Genomic DNA, 16,885 nt, shown 5'->3' with positions numbered 1-16,885 from the left:
AACCAGAAGAGTGTAGGATGGGCACCCAGTCCAGGGAGCCTCACTGGCTGCTGGAGACTATCAGAAAGGCTTGATTTCAGTTCTTGGGATGTCTACAGCACCAGCCTTGAAGGAATTGATGGCAGCCAGAGGTTAGTAGCTGCTGGGACAGGGTAGCCATAACCAACTGAGAGACCAACATCACCACTCCCACAATCCTTCTGGTGCAGTGGCCAAAGCCTGGTGCTGCTATGCTCAACAGGGAACTTCTGTCAAATGCCTGCTTTAGAGCACAGAGGATACAGGGAAGCGGTTCTTCCCTAAGACGGGCCTGCCTTACCTTTCCGAGACAGACTTACCATTCTGCTGATAGACAGGGGCATTGGCTTGGGACTGTCCGTTCTCCTGCATGAGGGAAAGGGATTGTGGGTCAGAAGCCTTGCTCACTGAGAGCTTTTTTTTCTGAGCTTCTTGCCTGCTGCATTCACCAGCATGCCCTGGGGACCTGGGCTCTCACCTCCCCCGTGGCCAGACCACAGGTACCCAGGTGTGGAGGGCTGGTCCCTGTATCAGAGCCATGGTCAGCATCCGTGTCCTCACTGAGCATGTCTTCTGCCTTGTCCATGACATCCTTCATCTGCTCGATGAAGGTCTCTCGCTCAGCGGGCAGGATAAAGTCATGCTCTACCTACAAAGAGACATGGGACTGCAGGTGACATCCTTCCCTAGACTATGGCTGCTTGAGGGCTCTATCAAGGATGCACATACCTCTTTCCTGCCCTAGGTATCAAGGGAAGTCAAGACAAAGGGCATGCCCCCTGGTTGGGTCTGAACATCCAAGGGAGAAAGTTAATGGCCCAGGAGACATGGGAATGTAGTTGAAGCTGAAAACCCTATCCCACACAACCAGATGGCCTCATGTGGCATAGCTTTCCTGGAGCAAGAGCTGAACCCCAGGCTAGCTCAAGAATTTCCAAGATAGGTACACCAGTACTAGGTTTTGGGCAGAGGGCCTAATAGGGACTCAAGCACCAGACAATGAGCCACACCTATTTTCCCAATAACAATAACAATACTATTATTTGTTTGTTTATTTTCAGATAGGGTCTCAGTGAGTAGTCCTGGCTGTGCTAGAACTCACTATGTAGACCAGGCTGGCTTCTAACTTCCACAGATACTCCGCCTCTGTCTTCCAAGTACTGAGATTAAAGGTGTGCACCACTATGACTGGTTCCCCAGAAATCTTTCCTATTGGCTGTCTTTACATTTCGTCTTCACAGAGCTCTTGCCTTACAGCCACATGGCTCTCTTCTCAGCTCTTCCAAAGTTGGCCAAGGCAGACAAAACTGAACTGAACAGGCAGATCTCTGAGTCCCATCCTTGTGGCTGTCCCAGTAAGGAACAATACCATGATCTCTCCAGCTAATCATCTTTGGACCTTGGTGTCCAAGCACAACAGGGCTTTCCAGCATCCACTTATACAAGATACTGTCCTCCTGGCAGGCTAGGTCTGAGTCCAGAAACCCATGATTCTATAAAGCCTGCATTGGCTGCCTCCTCATGGTCAAGAATTTCTTGTAGAATTGACTCTCTTCCATTCCTCACCCAGAAGTAGAGAACAGCAAAACAGCCCAGGCCTGGGATAGGAAGGTAACTAGAGGGCTAATACCACAGCCTAGATACCAGGGCCTCCGGGCTAACCTCACCAGGATACAGTCACTGTCCTTAATGCTCCCGTGGGCAACCTTGGCCCACTGTGTCTTGGCTACCTTAGGCAGATTCAGCGTGACTTATCTCTCCCTGGACAAAGAGCTCTAGGGAGACAGCAACTGTCTTCTTTCCTAGGGCACTCCAGTACCAGCTCTTTCTAACCATTCTTCTCATTCATACAAGTGTGTAGCCTCATACATGCCTGGACCATCCATCCTCTGTGGGTGAGCCTGCGGCTCCTACAAGATAGCTGAAGAGCAGTGTTCTTCCAACCACCTAGATAAAACCCCCAGGAGTACCACTACTCCCCCAGATGAGGCTGAGGCTGCCCTCCTTAGCTACGCACCCCTGAGTGTGGCTTGAAGCCTGTATGTAGTCAAGAGCACCCAGATACGTGCGTGACGCAGGCTGAAGCATGCAAGAACATATGGAGTGCTGCAAATCTGGCAAAACTAAACAAAAGCCTCTTATGGCTTCCTGATAGGAGTATGTTTCTTCTTCTTCTTCTTAAAGAGAAATTAAAGAGATCAAAAACACATTTAAAAATACAAAAGAGAAAAACTTAAAACTTCAGGGTTCAAGTATAAATAGAAACCAAAACCAAGCTAATTCAAACATCTGGTTTCCTCTTTACAATGGTCTGCCAGGGTAATAAGCCCAAGACCCAAGGAATGGAGGGTCCCACGTGTGGCAAGATGGTCCCAGATGAGGCAAAGCTTGTCTAACTAACACCTATGATGATTAATACTAATCATCAAGCCAAAGGACCTGGAATCACTCAGGAGACAAAGCTCTGGGCACTTTTTAACTTTAGGGTCACTGAGGTGGGAAGGCCCATCCTAAATGTGGACTGGAGTGCCGGACTGAGTACAAAGGAGAAAGCTGGCTGGGTACCCGAATTCCTCTCTCTCTGCTTCCTGACTGTGGGTGCAAGGTGACAAACCACCTCACACTCCAGCTGCCAAGACCTTCCCTAGCCGTGAGCTAAATTAAACGCTTCTTTCCTTGCTTCTGTCAGGTGTTTTAACTCCCACGGCGCCCCCCAGTCCACCATCGACACCTGTGCTTGCCCTGGAGCCTCTGGATGCCTCCAACCCCAAAGCAAGGGGCAGGGAACAAGGCAGAGGGCCGTGGGAAGCATGGATTGCTCATGAACTGTCTGTACAGTTACATACTGCTTGGTGGGGAGTTCAAAGAAGGGAAAAGCAATAGGATGAGAGGAGGGTTAGAATCCAGGGGAAACCTGAGACCAAAAGGATGCAATTTAGATTGAGAACTGTACAGGTGCTTTACATCTGAATTGTCCTTACCAAGGAGTCTGGGGAAGAACCCACAAAAACCACCTGCAGGAAGCTGATGCTCTCCCTGGATAGCCACAGCTCTGGGGACAGTTGCTAAGTTTTGTGCCCAACCCACAGGCCACCCAGACACCTCCATGTTGGACCGAACTCAACGTTTTAACTCTTACAAGAGCCTAAGGACTTCAAGGAGGCGGCCTCAGCCCTGGCCCAGCCTTACCATGTACGTGGCAATCTCATCCGGAGCGTCCCCATCGAGGTCAAACTTGAAGGTCACCATCTTATGGTTATGCGTTTCCAGCTGACACTCCACCATCTTGTCCCCCGTGTTACATACCTGTGGGAAGCCATGATCAGATTGCAGAGGAATTCATAACCACGTGCCCCAAACAGCAGCCACTCACATTCAGGATAGTGAGCCGGGGCCGGCTGGCCCTCTCCTGCCGTGAGCGTGCACGAGTGGACCTACGGTGGTGTTTCCGGGCAGTCCTTCCCTCCAGCCTGCCCCCTCCAAAGGTGCCTTCACAGCTGTCACTCAGATCTCTTCCAGAGGTGACATCAGAACCTCCAAAGCTGAGGGAAAACCAAGAATGTTAACAGCATTATGTGGATTACCAGAAAACCCACTCTAGTCAGTCCAGCCTTGGAGCTTTAAAGCCTTAAGTGCCTAAAGTTGTGACCTGTAGAGATGAAGGTACCCAGCCTTCAAGGGGAGCCAAGACCTCTCTTCCTCCAGTACCCATTCAGTATCACCCAGGGGCCAGGGGAAGCACTAGCTTCCCTGTGATGGGCTGGATGGTCCTGTAGGCCTTTTGCCTGTGAAACGGGTCTACATGCTTCACTTTGCCCATGGGAGCAAACAAGACCTCAGACACTCTAGGCTGTTGTGAGGACTGTAGAGTCTCACATGAGCATGGAGTCCTGCATGCACAACATCCAGTTTTCTGGGATGGGGGGATCCCAGCTAACTCCCATACCCACTTCAATAAAACCAGCACTGCTACCCAGGATCACAGGAGGAGAGACCTGAACATCTGGGCCTAGGCATACCATAGAGTACTGAGGCTCTGCCCATTATCTTCCCTTTGTGGAATGTCCTCACCACAAGGACTAATGCCAGGACCCACAGCTCAGCAGGGACCAACAACAACCAGACCACAACCTGGACTGACAAGGTCTAGTACCAGGACCCATAGCCTAGCAGGCAGAGGCTGACAGCAACCAGGATTCATCCTGGATTGACAAAGATCAGAAAGACAGTCCCTGAGCCACTCTGGGTCAGAGTTGGAAGGGGGGGGGGGCATGATATCTGTTAAAAATCCTGATAGTGTCCTGGCAAACTAGGGCAGGATCTGAATGAGTGTGCCAAGCAGTACTAGGCTGGGCCAAGCTGGCTCCTGAGCCTGCACCCCCCACCCATCCTGAGGGCAAGGTAGAGCGGTACCTCTCAGAGCTCTGTGGGGGGCCAGGGGGTTTGTCTTGTGAGACCTGCTCCTAAAATAAGAACAGAATAAAGAGAACAGGGTTACACTGTGCGGATCTGCCTCCCCTCGGTGGTGAGGCCAGCCACAGCATGCAGCTGACTCCCTGCCTCCTCTGAGGCTCTCTCCACACAGGGCCCAGTGTGTGGCGAGGGTAAGCTTGAAAGGCTTAGAGGCAAGCAGATTCTTGAAACCCAGGGCTGCTTCCTTCCACAAACTGCTAACCTACTTTGATCATTCCTTAAAAAGGACACACAGGGTTTGTGAAAGCCCTCGGCAACCTGCATACGGCTCTCTGAGGAAAACCCATTTCTGAAATTCATGCTTGTCCTCCTAATGTGGGCCAGTACAGAGGGAGAGAGGCAGAGCAGCTTGCAGTATCTGTTCCAGAGAACACTGTGCCTCAGGCAAACTTCCCTCACCTCGACGGCTGAGACCCCAGGTGGCTTGAGCAGGGAACAAGGGGCACACACCTCTTGAGCCACTTCCACCATCAGCTGGACTGCAGGGCAGGGGCTAGCAACTGCAGGCCCAGTGGGCAGAGGTGGGTTTGTTGGCAGGAGGAGTGCAGAGGTCTGTGCGGGCGCACTCTGAGAAGCTGCGACCACTGTAGGGGCCAGAGAGCTGGGGACCTTGGGCAGGAGCTCAGGGACAGTAGGCAGCAGAGTATCTGGCAGAGGAGGGGAAAGGACAGCAGGCGGCAGGGACACAGCAGAGACTGGAGCAGCAACGTCCGCGGTGTATGAAGGAGGGTGGCCCAGCAGGACCTGGGGGGCACAAGGGATAAGAAGAACACAGGCTGGGTACCAGGGGGCAGTGGCAGAGGCTGTGCCCAGCCACATCAGTGAGCACACAGGTTAGGCAGGATGAAGAAATGACTCTTTCCTATCCACGTGTTCCCCGGAAGCAATCCTTGCCCAAAAGCACATCTGGAATAATCTGGATTTGGCAGAAGGGATCGTACACGAGCCTCCTCACACACCTCTGTGTGGGAATACATCGATCGGCCTAGACGCCTAAGAACTTCAGGAGAAGCCCAGATGAAGAGTCACAAGGCAACACACACTTAGTATCTGAGCTGGGCTCTGGTGGTTTCCCTGGCATATCAGTGTCCTGCTTCTCTGGCCTTCAACCTAGTTCAGAGCAGGGGGTAGCTGTTTCTAGCCACAGGTGCACCCTAAGAGTGCTCAGGTACCTGCCATCTCTCAAGTGATGCAGAAGTCTAGCTATACTTCCCCCTCTCCTGCCCCGTGGGTGTTTCTCTCTAACACTTCTTTGGGGAATCCAAAGTCAGAGAAAGAAGAGGCCATAGATTTCAGTGTGGCAACACACCATCCACAGCCCCGGGGGGTGGGGGCTGAGAGATTGGAAATTCAGTCACTATCTCTCAGGAAAGGGAACAGCAACATTCACTTAGACCTGTACTTGGTTAGCCACCCCTGCAGGGTCAGGGGCCACTTCTTTTCTGCACACACACACTCCCTCTGCTGGAAGAGATGCCGGAGGGCAACCAGCCCAGCTCATCAATAAACTTTTAGAAGCTAAACCTATTAAAAAAAATTATTAGGGGGTCAGTGTCCTGGATAGTTTTGTGTCAACTTGACACAAGTGAAAGTCCTTAAGAGAGGAGAGCGCGCCTCAGTTGAGAAAGCGCCTCCCTAAGATGAGGCTGGAGGGCTGGGGGCCAGCCTGTAGAACATTTCCTTAATTAGTGATCGATGGGGAAGGGACTAGCCCACTGTGGGTGGGGCCGTGCCTGGGCTGATGGCCCTGTGTTCTGTAAGAAAGCAGGCTGAGCAAGTCAAGGTGCCAAGCAAGCCAGAAAGCAGCGCCCTCCATGCCCTCTGCATCAGCTCCTGCCTCCAGGCTCCTGCCCTGTGTGACTTTCTCCTGTGATGATAGGTGACACGGAAGTAGAAGGCAAATAAACCCTCTCCTCCTCAAGCTGCTTCTGGTGACAGTGTTTTGCCACAGCAATAGTAACCTCAACTAAGACAGTCAGCAAGATGGCTCAGCGGGTAAAGGCTCTGCCATCAAACCTGATGACCTGAGTTTGATCCCTAGGACCCACACGGTAAGAGGAGAAAATCAACTTCTGCAAGTTGTCCTCTGACCTCTACATGTGTACAACACATGAACAACTCCACCTATTAAATAAATAAATAAACAAACAAACAAGCAAGCAAGCTATTTAAAAATAAAAAGAAACCAGGCCTGGAGATTGAGCACATACTGCTCTTGCCAAGGACCCAAGTTCCTTTCCCAGAATTCATGTCGGGCAGCTCACAACAATCTGTAACCCTGGCTCTACAGGGACCCAGTGCTTCTGTGGACACCTCCGCTCATACATACGAACATACCTAGACAAATTATTAAAAATAAAAACAAATCTTTTTAAAGATTAAAGGTAAATTAAACCCCTAGAAGCTCTATTAGTCAATTGAAGAACCCACCAATCAATCTGCAGCAACCAGAAAGGCCAGCAGGAGAAAAAAGGCCCAGGACACAGAGACGGTGCCAGACCCTGCTCTCCTGCACCCAGAGAATACAGATGGTGCCAGACCCTGCTCTCCTGCACCCAGAGCATACAGATGGTGCCAGACCCTGCTCTCCTGCACCCAGAGCATACAGATGGTGCCAGACCCTGCTCTCCCGCACACACAGTCGCTGCTTAGCCTCACCCCAGCCATCAGTGAGCTCAGCAGACACTGACAACTCACTCTTGCAGCTCACTCAGTGAGAACACAGGACCAACAAATTTCTTCCCACTGGCTTTTCAGACAAATGTGTTCTGGGGGCCAATAAACACAACTCCTGCCCCCATCTCCAAACACAACTGTCTCCAGAAATGAGAAAGTGGGACGTCGAATTGAGGGGGTTGTGTACGCGCTCTGAGTGAGCAGCACAAAACTGAGCCACATATCATCTGACACCAGGCTGTCCCCCTGGACACTTCACAGCAAAGCCAGGAGGAGGTGTCGGTTTGCATCAGAGGTTCATATGTCAGGGGACGTGCCTCAGCTTCAGAGCTGTCGAGGTGTAGTGTCGGGGTAAGGTCAAGTTTGGAGAATCTCTCAGGTGAAAGGGTCAGGTGGGAAGATGAGAGAGAGAGAGAGAGAGAGAGAGAGAGAGAGAGAGAGAGAGAGAGAGAGAGAATATATGAATATGAAGGGGGGGGCGGGCGCTGCCACATCAGTCACCCAGTGGGAGACATCCCAGTAAAGAAAGCTTCTAATGAATGGTCTCTGAATTCAGAGGGAGGGAGGCCCAGGTCTGCTTTCTTTTCCCCTTCACGTGGGTTTAAACAGAACAGACCAGAAACTCAAACATAAATGCCCTATGCAGGTGTGTGAAGCTACATGGCAGGCCTCTTGCAACAAGGCAAGCATCCCTATATACCACACATCTGTTCATAATCAGCCTGGCACACTGTACCAATCTCCACCTGACACCAGGGCAGTTGAACATCATCATCTTCCACCCGGCAGCTCAGTATCCTCAGACCCCCTTACTGCTCTCTGCTTTGTTCCCTCTGTTCACACAGGAATGTGCATTCTGCTTTGCTTTGTGGTCCGGGAAGGATTAGCCTAGGGTACATGCAAGTCCTGGTACCCACAGAGGGGTCACTTGAGGCCAACAGGACTGCCAGCACTGGCCTGAGGCTGAGGGAGTGCTCAACCACAAAACAGAGGTAGGGAAGGAGTGGGGAACACGTCGGCCATCCTGATGCCCCCAGCTCCCGAAGAGGCAGCCGATGTTCCACTGCCTCAGGTCTCTGTCTCCAACATTCTCTTCATAGGAAAGGCTAACTGGGGCCCGAAGATGGCTTAGAGTTAAGAGCACTTGTTGTTCTTGTAGAAGACTTGAGTTCCATTCCCTAGCATCTACATGGTGACTTACAACCATCACTCACTCCAGTTCCAGGGAACCTGACACCCTGTGCCAACCCCAGGCAGGTACATAGATAGTACATTACTTACAAGTAGGCAAAACATTCATACACATAAAATTAAATGCATGCTAAAAACAATAGAGAGAGAGAGAAAGGTTAACCACAGGACAGAACTGCCTTCCTGCCTGGTCCTATGTACCTTTGAATTTAGGTACTAATAGGAGTCGTGGCCTTGTAATGGGAACAGCTCAAGAACATCTTAAAACTAGTCCTCAGGGATCTCCAGGCACTGAGTGTTAAGTCCACCCCGACAGTGGATTACCTGGGTCCCTGAGGCAGCAGTTGGAACAGCCTGCTCAGGTAGATGAACGACACTGGGCTGGACAGGCTGAGGAGGCACAGGTGAGGCCAGCTGCGGAGGGGTGGCCCGTAAGCTCTGCACCGTGTGGTGGGGTGAGGGTGGGATGTCTCCAGGTACCATCTGTGGAAAGGCTGCTGGGTACACAGGCTGGGCTGGGATCTGGGTTGGGATCTGGGCCACCGCTGGATGGATAGACAGTGCAGCCACACCCTGCGGGGCCACGGCCAACAGGGGGATAGCAGCTGGTGCATTTGGCACGATGGTCTGACAGGGCACAGCCAGGGGTGTTCCAGGGGGGTGAGGCAGCTTGACAGCCTGCAGAGGCAGGGCCGGTGATGTGGGCAGGGGCGTTGTGAGGCTTGGCAAGATCACAGCAGGTGAGAAATACTGAGGTGGTGGCACGGGGGCCACGTTTGCGGCCGGCAGGTCAGTGAGGGTCTGAGGGAGGCCATCGAGTCCTGTTAAGGGGGTGATGGGGGGGACCACAGGCATCTGAGGCATCTGAAAAAGGTATAGCAGCACGTTAGTCAGGCTGCCATCCGGGGGCCTGCAGCATCTGTGGGAAGTGGCTCAGCCTCCCAAACAGCTGCTAGTGATGAAGTGGTTCCTAGTAAGCTGCCATAGAGCATTATAAACACGGTCAAGCAGAACAGGAGATCCACGTGCTGGATATGCCTCTGGCACCAGCATGGAGCAGTCGGTGTGTCCAAATCTCCAATGGGCTGGCTGGTGGCTCCAAGGGAGGTAGGATTGCTCTCATATGGAATCAGAGGATGACCACAGGGCTCTTACTATCAAAGCTAATGGGCTAGCCTAGACACGGAGTTTCTCATCAGCCCAAGGTCTCATCCTGTGAACTCCATGGAAGCCAGCCCCTTAGAGGGCTCTCAGCATAACCTTTGATAGGTGAGGCAATGCCATTCACTTCCTGTAGCATCCGGCTGGCCGGCCGGCTGGCCGGCCTGCCTTCCTTCCTTCCTTCCTTCCTTCCTTCCTTCCTTCCTTCAAGATTTATTTATTTTACTTATATGAGTACACTGTAGCTGTCCTCAGACACACCAGAACATGACGCCAGATCCCATTACAGATGATTGTGAGTCACCATGTGGTTGCTGGGACTTGAACTCAGGACCTCTGGAAGAGCAGTCAGTGCTCTTAACCACTGAGCCATCTCTCTGGCCGCATTTGGCCTTTCAACAGCATACAGTTGAGAACCTTCTGTTTGTTCTCTTCCTATCAGGTAGTGCCTGACCTGAAGGGTTAAGTAAGCACTTTGGCCTCCATAGCTATTCCCGTAAGCAGTGCTCTGTCTGTGTGATCACAAGTATCATGTTAATTACACCTCTGTACAATTATGAGGACACACACACAAACTCACAAATCCACTGTGCTGCATGTGACAAACAGCTAAAAGCCACCTGCAGTGACAAGTGCACCTCTAAGGATTCACCCTTAGCTGGCTTCTCAGAGCTCTGCAGGACAATCCTCCAAAGCAAGCAAGTGGCTTTCTATGCCCACCCAGTCACCACAAGGAGAGCCTTGCCCTTGGCTTGGACCAACCCTTTCCTATCCTGGTTAGCAATCCAGAAATAATGGGATGACAGCTACCTCACTCACTCCTTGAGGGACCCCCATATACACCACTCATACCCAGAGGGATCTCAGCCTGGGACAGAGGGAAAACAGACAAAAGAGGCTATGCCCAGGACCTGCCCTGTTCTGGCAGTCACAGGTGCCCTGAAGCATGAGACATACAATACACAGGGTATGATACCATGCTGCTAAACCTACCTCCCTAGCTAGAAGCCCCTGGAGACACGCATGAACAGGCCCGGTCCATGGCCTGGTACCCCACCCCCGGGGTGAGCAGAATATGGGCCAGAGGTACCTGCGGAGGGACTTGAGCAAGAGGTTGCAGAGGTGGCTGTGGCATCTGGAGAGGCTTCAGCTGAGCAGGGGCCACGACCTGGGAGGTTGGAGCCAGGTATGGAGGCAAATGAGAGGGTACTGGCTGGACAGTGCCCATGGGCTGTGGGGCCAGGACCTGTGGCAGGGTAGGTGGTTGGGCCATTGGAAGAGGCTGGAGGAAGAAAAGGAAGCCTTGTGCTCAGACACAGGAGAAACCCAGTGCCCAGGCTCGCACAGACTCGCACAGGCTCGCACAGGCTTGTACAAGCTTGCACTTGCTCATTTACATAAACCCTCCCCTACACGTACACTCCCACATATACACTCAGATTCACACACACACACACACACACACAGTGTCCCCATCATTTGCATATACACCCCTGCATAACTTCAAGACTGTATGTTTTCACACACAACACTCACATGCACACAGCGAATTCCATTCACAACATACATCCACATACGGCTCACAAACTCCTGCTAATCTGGAGCCGGCTTATAAAACCATTAGGTGTAAGCAGTTTTCCGTGAGCAGGCCTTGTGTTACAAACTGCAGACCTCCCCCATAAGGGGGACTATTTAAGAGGATAACATGAAGTGTCATGCTTACCTGCTGAACTGGGGGTGCTGGCTGGCTTGGGCCCGTGGGCACAGGGGTGCTGGGTGGTGGCAGCACAGGGGTGAAGCTCATGGAAGATTCTGGAAAATGCTGCTGGAGGAGTGGAGGGCGGGCAGGGGGTGGCACAGGGCCCACAGACAGGCCAGGCTGCGGAGGATAGGCTGCATTCAGTGGCTACCCTTGGCCCTTCTAATTCCTGTGCCCAGCCCCCTCCCCACCTTCTGAGCAAGGTGACTCAGAAGAAGCCAGGTGTGGTGGCCTTACAACACCATTGACAATGCTGAAAAGCCACATGTGGTCACAGCTCCCAAACAGGGTGTGTTCCAGAACATAAGGCCCGTGGATATTACTCAACCATGTAGAAAGACCACCACGGAGGTTTTCAGCACTGTAGAAAGACTCTTTAGGATATAGGCTGTGGATACTTATGACAGACATGATTCAGACTACAGAGGATGAATCCATACGGATAGTTCATATTGTGGAGAGATACAAGCATATAACCTGCAGCTATTGGGAAGGTACCAGCACCCACAAGAATGGGAACAAAGCTAGTATAGTGAAGCCTTTGGCAAGGAAAGGGCCCCTGAGACTTAGCCACTAGGGGACAGAAACAGGGCCGCATGTAGGAAGGGTACTGGTGCGTGCAGCCAACAAAAGAACAGGAAACCAGTCCACGGAGGCCAAGGCTGAGGAGTTGCTGCTACTTTGTCAATATTTTTCAGGCTTCCTTGGTTTTGTTTTGTATAAAAAATTCATGTGCATGGTGTTTTGCCTGTGTGTATGTCTGTGACGCCAGAAGCAGAGACTGGATCCCATGGTACTAGAGTCAACGATGTTTTTCAGCCACCATGTGAGTGCCGGGAATCAAACCCGGTCCTCTGCAGTCCTGTCTTACTATGTTTTGCTCTAAGCATCTTCATTGTGCAGAGACAGAGTCCATAGCACTTATGAGAAAACCTCTGTCTATGCAGAGTTTACTTTACAACAGTGAGGGTATTGGCAGTGGAAGGGCTGTGCGGAGCATCTCTGAACATAAGTTCAAGGCTCAGAGGAGAGATTGATGTCCATCGCTCTTCAGCAGACTTTCCTAGGACATTGCTGGGAGGCAGAGGAACAGGGATTTCCAAAACACCCTCTCGCTTCTCCTTCCTGATACTTTAGGCAATAGTGTGGGGGAATAGGTGTATTTGGGATCAAGTCTCAAAGTCGGATTTACCTAAAACCATAGACAGGTGAGTTGGCCCCAGCTAGACCACGTCAAGACAAATTGGGTCACTGTATGTGGCTCAGAAGCAAAGGCAGGGCCTAGTGACCCTTTACTTCTGGTGGTCTTCCATTTAGTCCTCCCCCTCCTCCTGAACCCCACTGAATCCCAGAGGTACATCACCACAGCAGTCTGCTTCAGAAAATACCAAGAGGCCAGGATGTACTGTCCACAGCACAGCCATACTTTCTGTCTAAGTTATCTTTACATCAGGAGGCAGGGAAAGAGGACGAAACGCTCTGGCCCTGAGTCTACAGCTGTGGTTTCTGCCCAGTCTCCTGACTGACATGTGGAGGGTGACACTGAAGACCCATAGGACTGAAGGGGCCTGGTGAGGACCAGCAGTTAGTACATTACAGCCCTAACCATGATTGGAAGGCATGAGAGAGGCAGGCAGGACATTTTGGCTCAGCCCCAGCTTGTAAGAACAAGCAAGCCTCTGGGGCAGCAGGTCCTCTTATAAGAGGTCTTCTGGCCATTTAAAACCAAACCTCATTTCATTTTGTAAATTGAATAAAATTGCCAATGTGCACATCGCAGCGAATCCTGGGGCTCAGGGAAGCAGAGGCAGACAAAATCCTGTGTCGATTGCTTTTCCAGAGGTTTGCTGGGCCTTTGGAACTGTTCCACTCTGTGTGGACACAGGGAAGAGAACCTGTGTGATCGAGGACAAATGCCACACAGCAGAGTTCAGCCAACGCCAAGAAGGCACCACAGCAGCCCAAGACTGTGACAACAGCGGGTACCAATATGGTGGGGGGCAGCTCTCGAGTGACGGGGTGGGGATGGAGCCCATCCTCCGGCCTTAATCGCCCTCTCAGAACTCAGCTGCACCACCCAGGTCATAGGCAAATTCTTAGGCTGACCGCTAAGAAACGTGAAACAAGAATTTTCCTCAATGTGTAGAGAAAAGGCAAAAATCACAGGGCTTGCCATACAAGCATAAAGGCTCGAGTTTGCATCCAGAGCACACCTGTACTCTCAGTGACAAGGGACTCTCATGAGGCAAGGGACAGGGAGGGTCACAGAGGCCTGTTGGCCAGCCAGGGAGCTCCAAGTTCAGTGAGAGAAAAAATAAGGTACAGACTCCTGATGCAGGTCTCTAGTCTCCATATGTACATACAAGGGTGTTTGCACCTGCACATACCACATTACACAAACACAAAATAAAATAAAGGCCCTGCCTGACTCCTCCCTCATCATCGACTTCTCAGATCATGCACTGCCTATCAGGAATCCTCACAGCCTCTCTCGCCTTCTACAAATATTGAAGATGCCTCCTGCTCCAACCCCATTTTCACCCCCTTGACTTGTAACAGCTGCTTCCAGCCAAGGGAGACATGGCAGGGAGTCTTGGATACTCCCTAGCAGGTCGGGCAGTGGTAAAAACCTGAAGCTCCAGCTGGTGGGGATACACACCCTTAATCCCAGCACTTGGGAGGCAGAGAAAGGCCGATCTGGTCTACTGAGTGAGTTCCAGGTCAGCCAGGGCCACACAGGGAAACCTTGTCTTAAAAAAGCCAAAAAATATAAATAAATAAATAATAATTAATAGTAATAATAAAAATAAAAAGCTTCAAATTCCATCATCATAATGGATACACTCCTGTCATTCCTGGGATAGGCTGGAAAGGGTCCCAATGTACCAGTATCATGTATCTGAGTGGCATTGGTGACAACCTAGGACAAGGCATGTTGGTTCTATCACAGTTACCTAAACAATCCCCTAAGGTCTGTTCCCAGACACTCCATACTCTTTATCAAGGAGTTCTTCAGATCTAAGGCTCCTCAGCCTACAGTTCTGCAGCTCCCAGAAAGATGGCCCTCCATGGGCTACATCCTCAAATCCCCCCAAGGAGATGCGGCTGGGAACTGACAATAGGCCACTCTAACCCTGACCATCCTTAGCACAGCCTAGACAAGAGGCCAAGAGGAAAGAACAGGGTGGCTCTCAACTTACCACAGTGGCCGGCTGCTGGAAGGCCCCTAGCGTAGGCAGGCTGTGGGTCAGGCCAGGCCCCTCACTCACAGGGGGGCTGCACACGCACGAGGCTGGGGTTGGGGTTGTGTCCGCAAGCGAACTGAGCACCATGCTCTGCTGGCTGCTCTGGGAGTCCGAGTACACGGTCGAGCCCTGGCCACTGTCGAAGGTGCTGTCGGCTGGGGAGGACAAAGGTATGGCTTAGCATGGACACTTCCAAATGCCATGTCCCTGGCACGACAGGCAGGTAGAGTGGCTTGTTCCTAAACTCCTTCTGTAAGACCGTCAGGGTTGTATTCAGGAATGCTGTTTAAACTGTTGCCTACTACACGGCAGCATAGACAGCCATGCCTGTGATCCCAATAGGCTCCGATGCCAGGGTAGGCAAAGTTTGCTAGCCCACCAGCGAGCCCTGTCATTCCTGCCCACTCTGGTATACAGGTGTTGAGGCTGCCCTGCTCTGGTACTTGGCAAGGCAGCCTGCCCACATGGTCAGCCAGTGATGAATGAAAACCGGAAACCCATCTGAAACAGCACTTTGAGGTTACGCTTAAGGATCCCAAAAGCCACGGGCTTTACAGCTTGCCACCAAAACACCAAGCAATTCTCACAGGGGGCTGTTTCAGAGTGAGGGCTCTGTCCACTGATGATTCAAACCAAGTGAGGGGGGAGCCCTGCTGGTTCTGCCCTCACAATCTTTCCAAAGAGTGATCTTAACCTAAGAAGACAAGGAACTCTGAGGCTTAATTGGGCAAAACCAATTACACAAGTGGCTCTGGTTTTACACGAGCCAACTGCTCATTAGAGCGACCACTTCTACCTAGACGGACAGGAAGGGAGGGGAGAGAGAGACAACACAGGAGAGAGGGAGGTGGGGAAGAAGAAGGTGGCCCTCACCCTAACAAGATTCAAGAGGCACAGCTCCAACCATGTGTGTGACACTTTAAATACTGCAAGTGACTTGTATAGATTACATGCATAATTACCATTTCACTTGGCTAACCCCCCTCCCCCCTCCCGTGAGTTGTGTTGCTTGGTCCTCAACATGTGGCAGAGCGGAGGCCACCTGCTCAGGTCGGTCTCGACTGCCAGGGAGAGTCGTGAGAGTTGATGTGGGGTGGGGGGCGGGGATCGCTCAACACAAGTGTGTGCTCCGTGGTCCTGTGCAGGCAATGTGTTATCTGGAGTCCTTACCAGTGGTGAGGCAGAGAATGGTCAGTCACTGTAGAACTCTCACAGTCAGGGGAGAAAATGAAGACAAAAAGCCCAGAGCAGTGGGCAGAAGGGCATTTGAGGGTGCTGTCCATTGCTGAAGAAAGGGGAATGAGGGTATGCAATTATGTGTTCTCATGTATATATCATATCACATATGCAGGCACATAGGTGTGCGTGCATATATATGTATATATACATACATACATACAAACATACATGCATGTATGCATACACACACATACACATATACATACATGTATTTGGTTTTTACAGATAGGGTTTCTCTGTGTAGCCCTGGCTGTCTTGGAACTCACTTTGTAGACCAGGCTGTCCTCGAACTCAGAGATCTGACTGCCTCTGCCTCCCAAGTGCTGGGATTAAAAGCAGGCACCACTGCCAGCCGGTGAGTATATTCATGCATACATGTCCACATGTATAGTCCCATGTGTGGAGGTACACACATGTGCGAGTGTGTGTATACATTATGTCCATGTGAGTACAGAGGTAAGTGTGATATATGATATATGTGTATGTCTTTGCATCCATGGATTACACTGGGTGTGCATCTGTACATATAATGCTATGTGTCTGCCTTTGTGAGTGTGTGTGTGTGTGACATGTAGACCATCTCTGGAAGGATGGTTAAAAGACTTGGTGGTAGCTGTTGCCTCTGCGAGGACAAGTGACTTTCCTGGACACCCTTAGGGGTTTAAAATTCTGAAAAATATGACTATGCCATCTACTTTAAATAAAATGCAGAAAGTGAACAGAATCCCTTTGAAAAGTCACACAGAGGGCTGGAGTTGTGCCTTTCAAAAGCCATGGCCTCGGTGCCTCGCCCCTCGGTGTCCCGAGCCACATAGGAAGGGGAGAGAATTCCTACGCTTGGCGTGAAGTTGTCGCCTACTCTCCAACTCCATGGGATTTTTTTCATATTGGGTCACTGTGACCTTCAGCATCTGACCACAATCGGGACATTGTTTCTAGGTCTCAAGCTGGATCTCTCTGAAGCACAGTGTGCGGAGCTCAGCGTGGGGTGAAATAAACAGTGGGCAAAGGACTTCAAAGTGAGGACCGCTCATTTGCATGTAAGATGTCTTCTTGGACGCTATTTGAGTCGCCAACAAAGGGGGCTGCATATTAAATACACAGGGCCTCAGTCTTTCCACAT

At 51.3% G+C, this 16,885-nt stretch overlaps 1 protein-coding gene across 12 annotated transcripts in view; it reads right to left on the bottom strand.

Moving 5' to 3' along the window:
* Wnk2 (WNK lysine deficient protein kinase 2) overlaps positions 1–16,885 on the bottom strand; it is a 107,618-nt gene that overhangs the window by 29,536 nt on the left and 61,197 nt on the right. For 11 of the 12 annotated variants that reach the window (XM_021180036.2, XM_029468369.2, XM_085831106.1 and 8 more), the window contains 10 exons: positions 14,479–14,678; positions 11,243–11,398; positions 10,610–10,801; positions 8,683–9,222; positions 4,942–5,235; positions 4,432–4,481; positions 3,392–3,560; positions 3,208–3,324; positions 497–667; positions 339–384 (listed from right to left, as the gene is read on the bottom strand). In XM_021180036.2, the coding sequence (XP_021035695.1) occupies positions 339–384; positions 497–667; positions 3,208–3,324; positions 3,392–3,560; positions 4,432–4,481; positions 4,942–5,235; positions 8,683–9,222; positions 10,610–10,801; positions 11,243–11,398; positions 14,479–14,678 (1,935 nt within the window). The remainder of the gene's footprint in view (positions 1–338; positions 385–496; positions 668–3,207; positions 3,325–3,391; positions 3,561–4,431; positions 4,482–4,941; positions 5,236–8,682; positions 9,223–10,609; positions 10,802–11,242; positions 11,399–14,478; positions 14,679–16,885) is intronic. The other variant, XM_085831105.1, reaches the window with a different exon arrangement.

The sequence above is a fragment of the Mus caroli genome, unplaced genomic scaffold (assembly GCF_978045245.1).
Source record: "Mus caroli unplaced genomic scaffold, Mus_caroli_1 scaffold_15, whole genome shotgun sequence".
NCBI lineage: Eukaryota > Metazoa > Chordata > Mammalia > Rodentia > Muridae > Mus > Mus caroli.
This window is presented reverse-complemented; position numbering and strand designations above follow the sequence as displayed.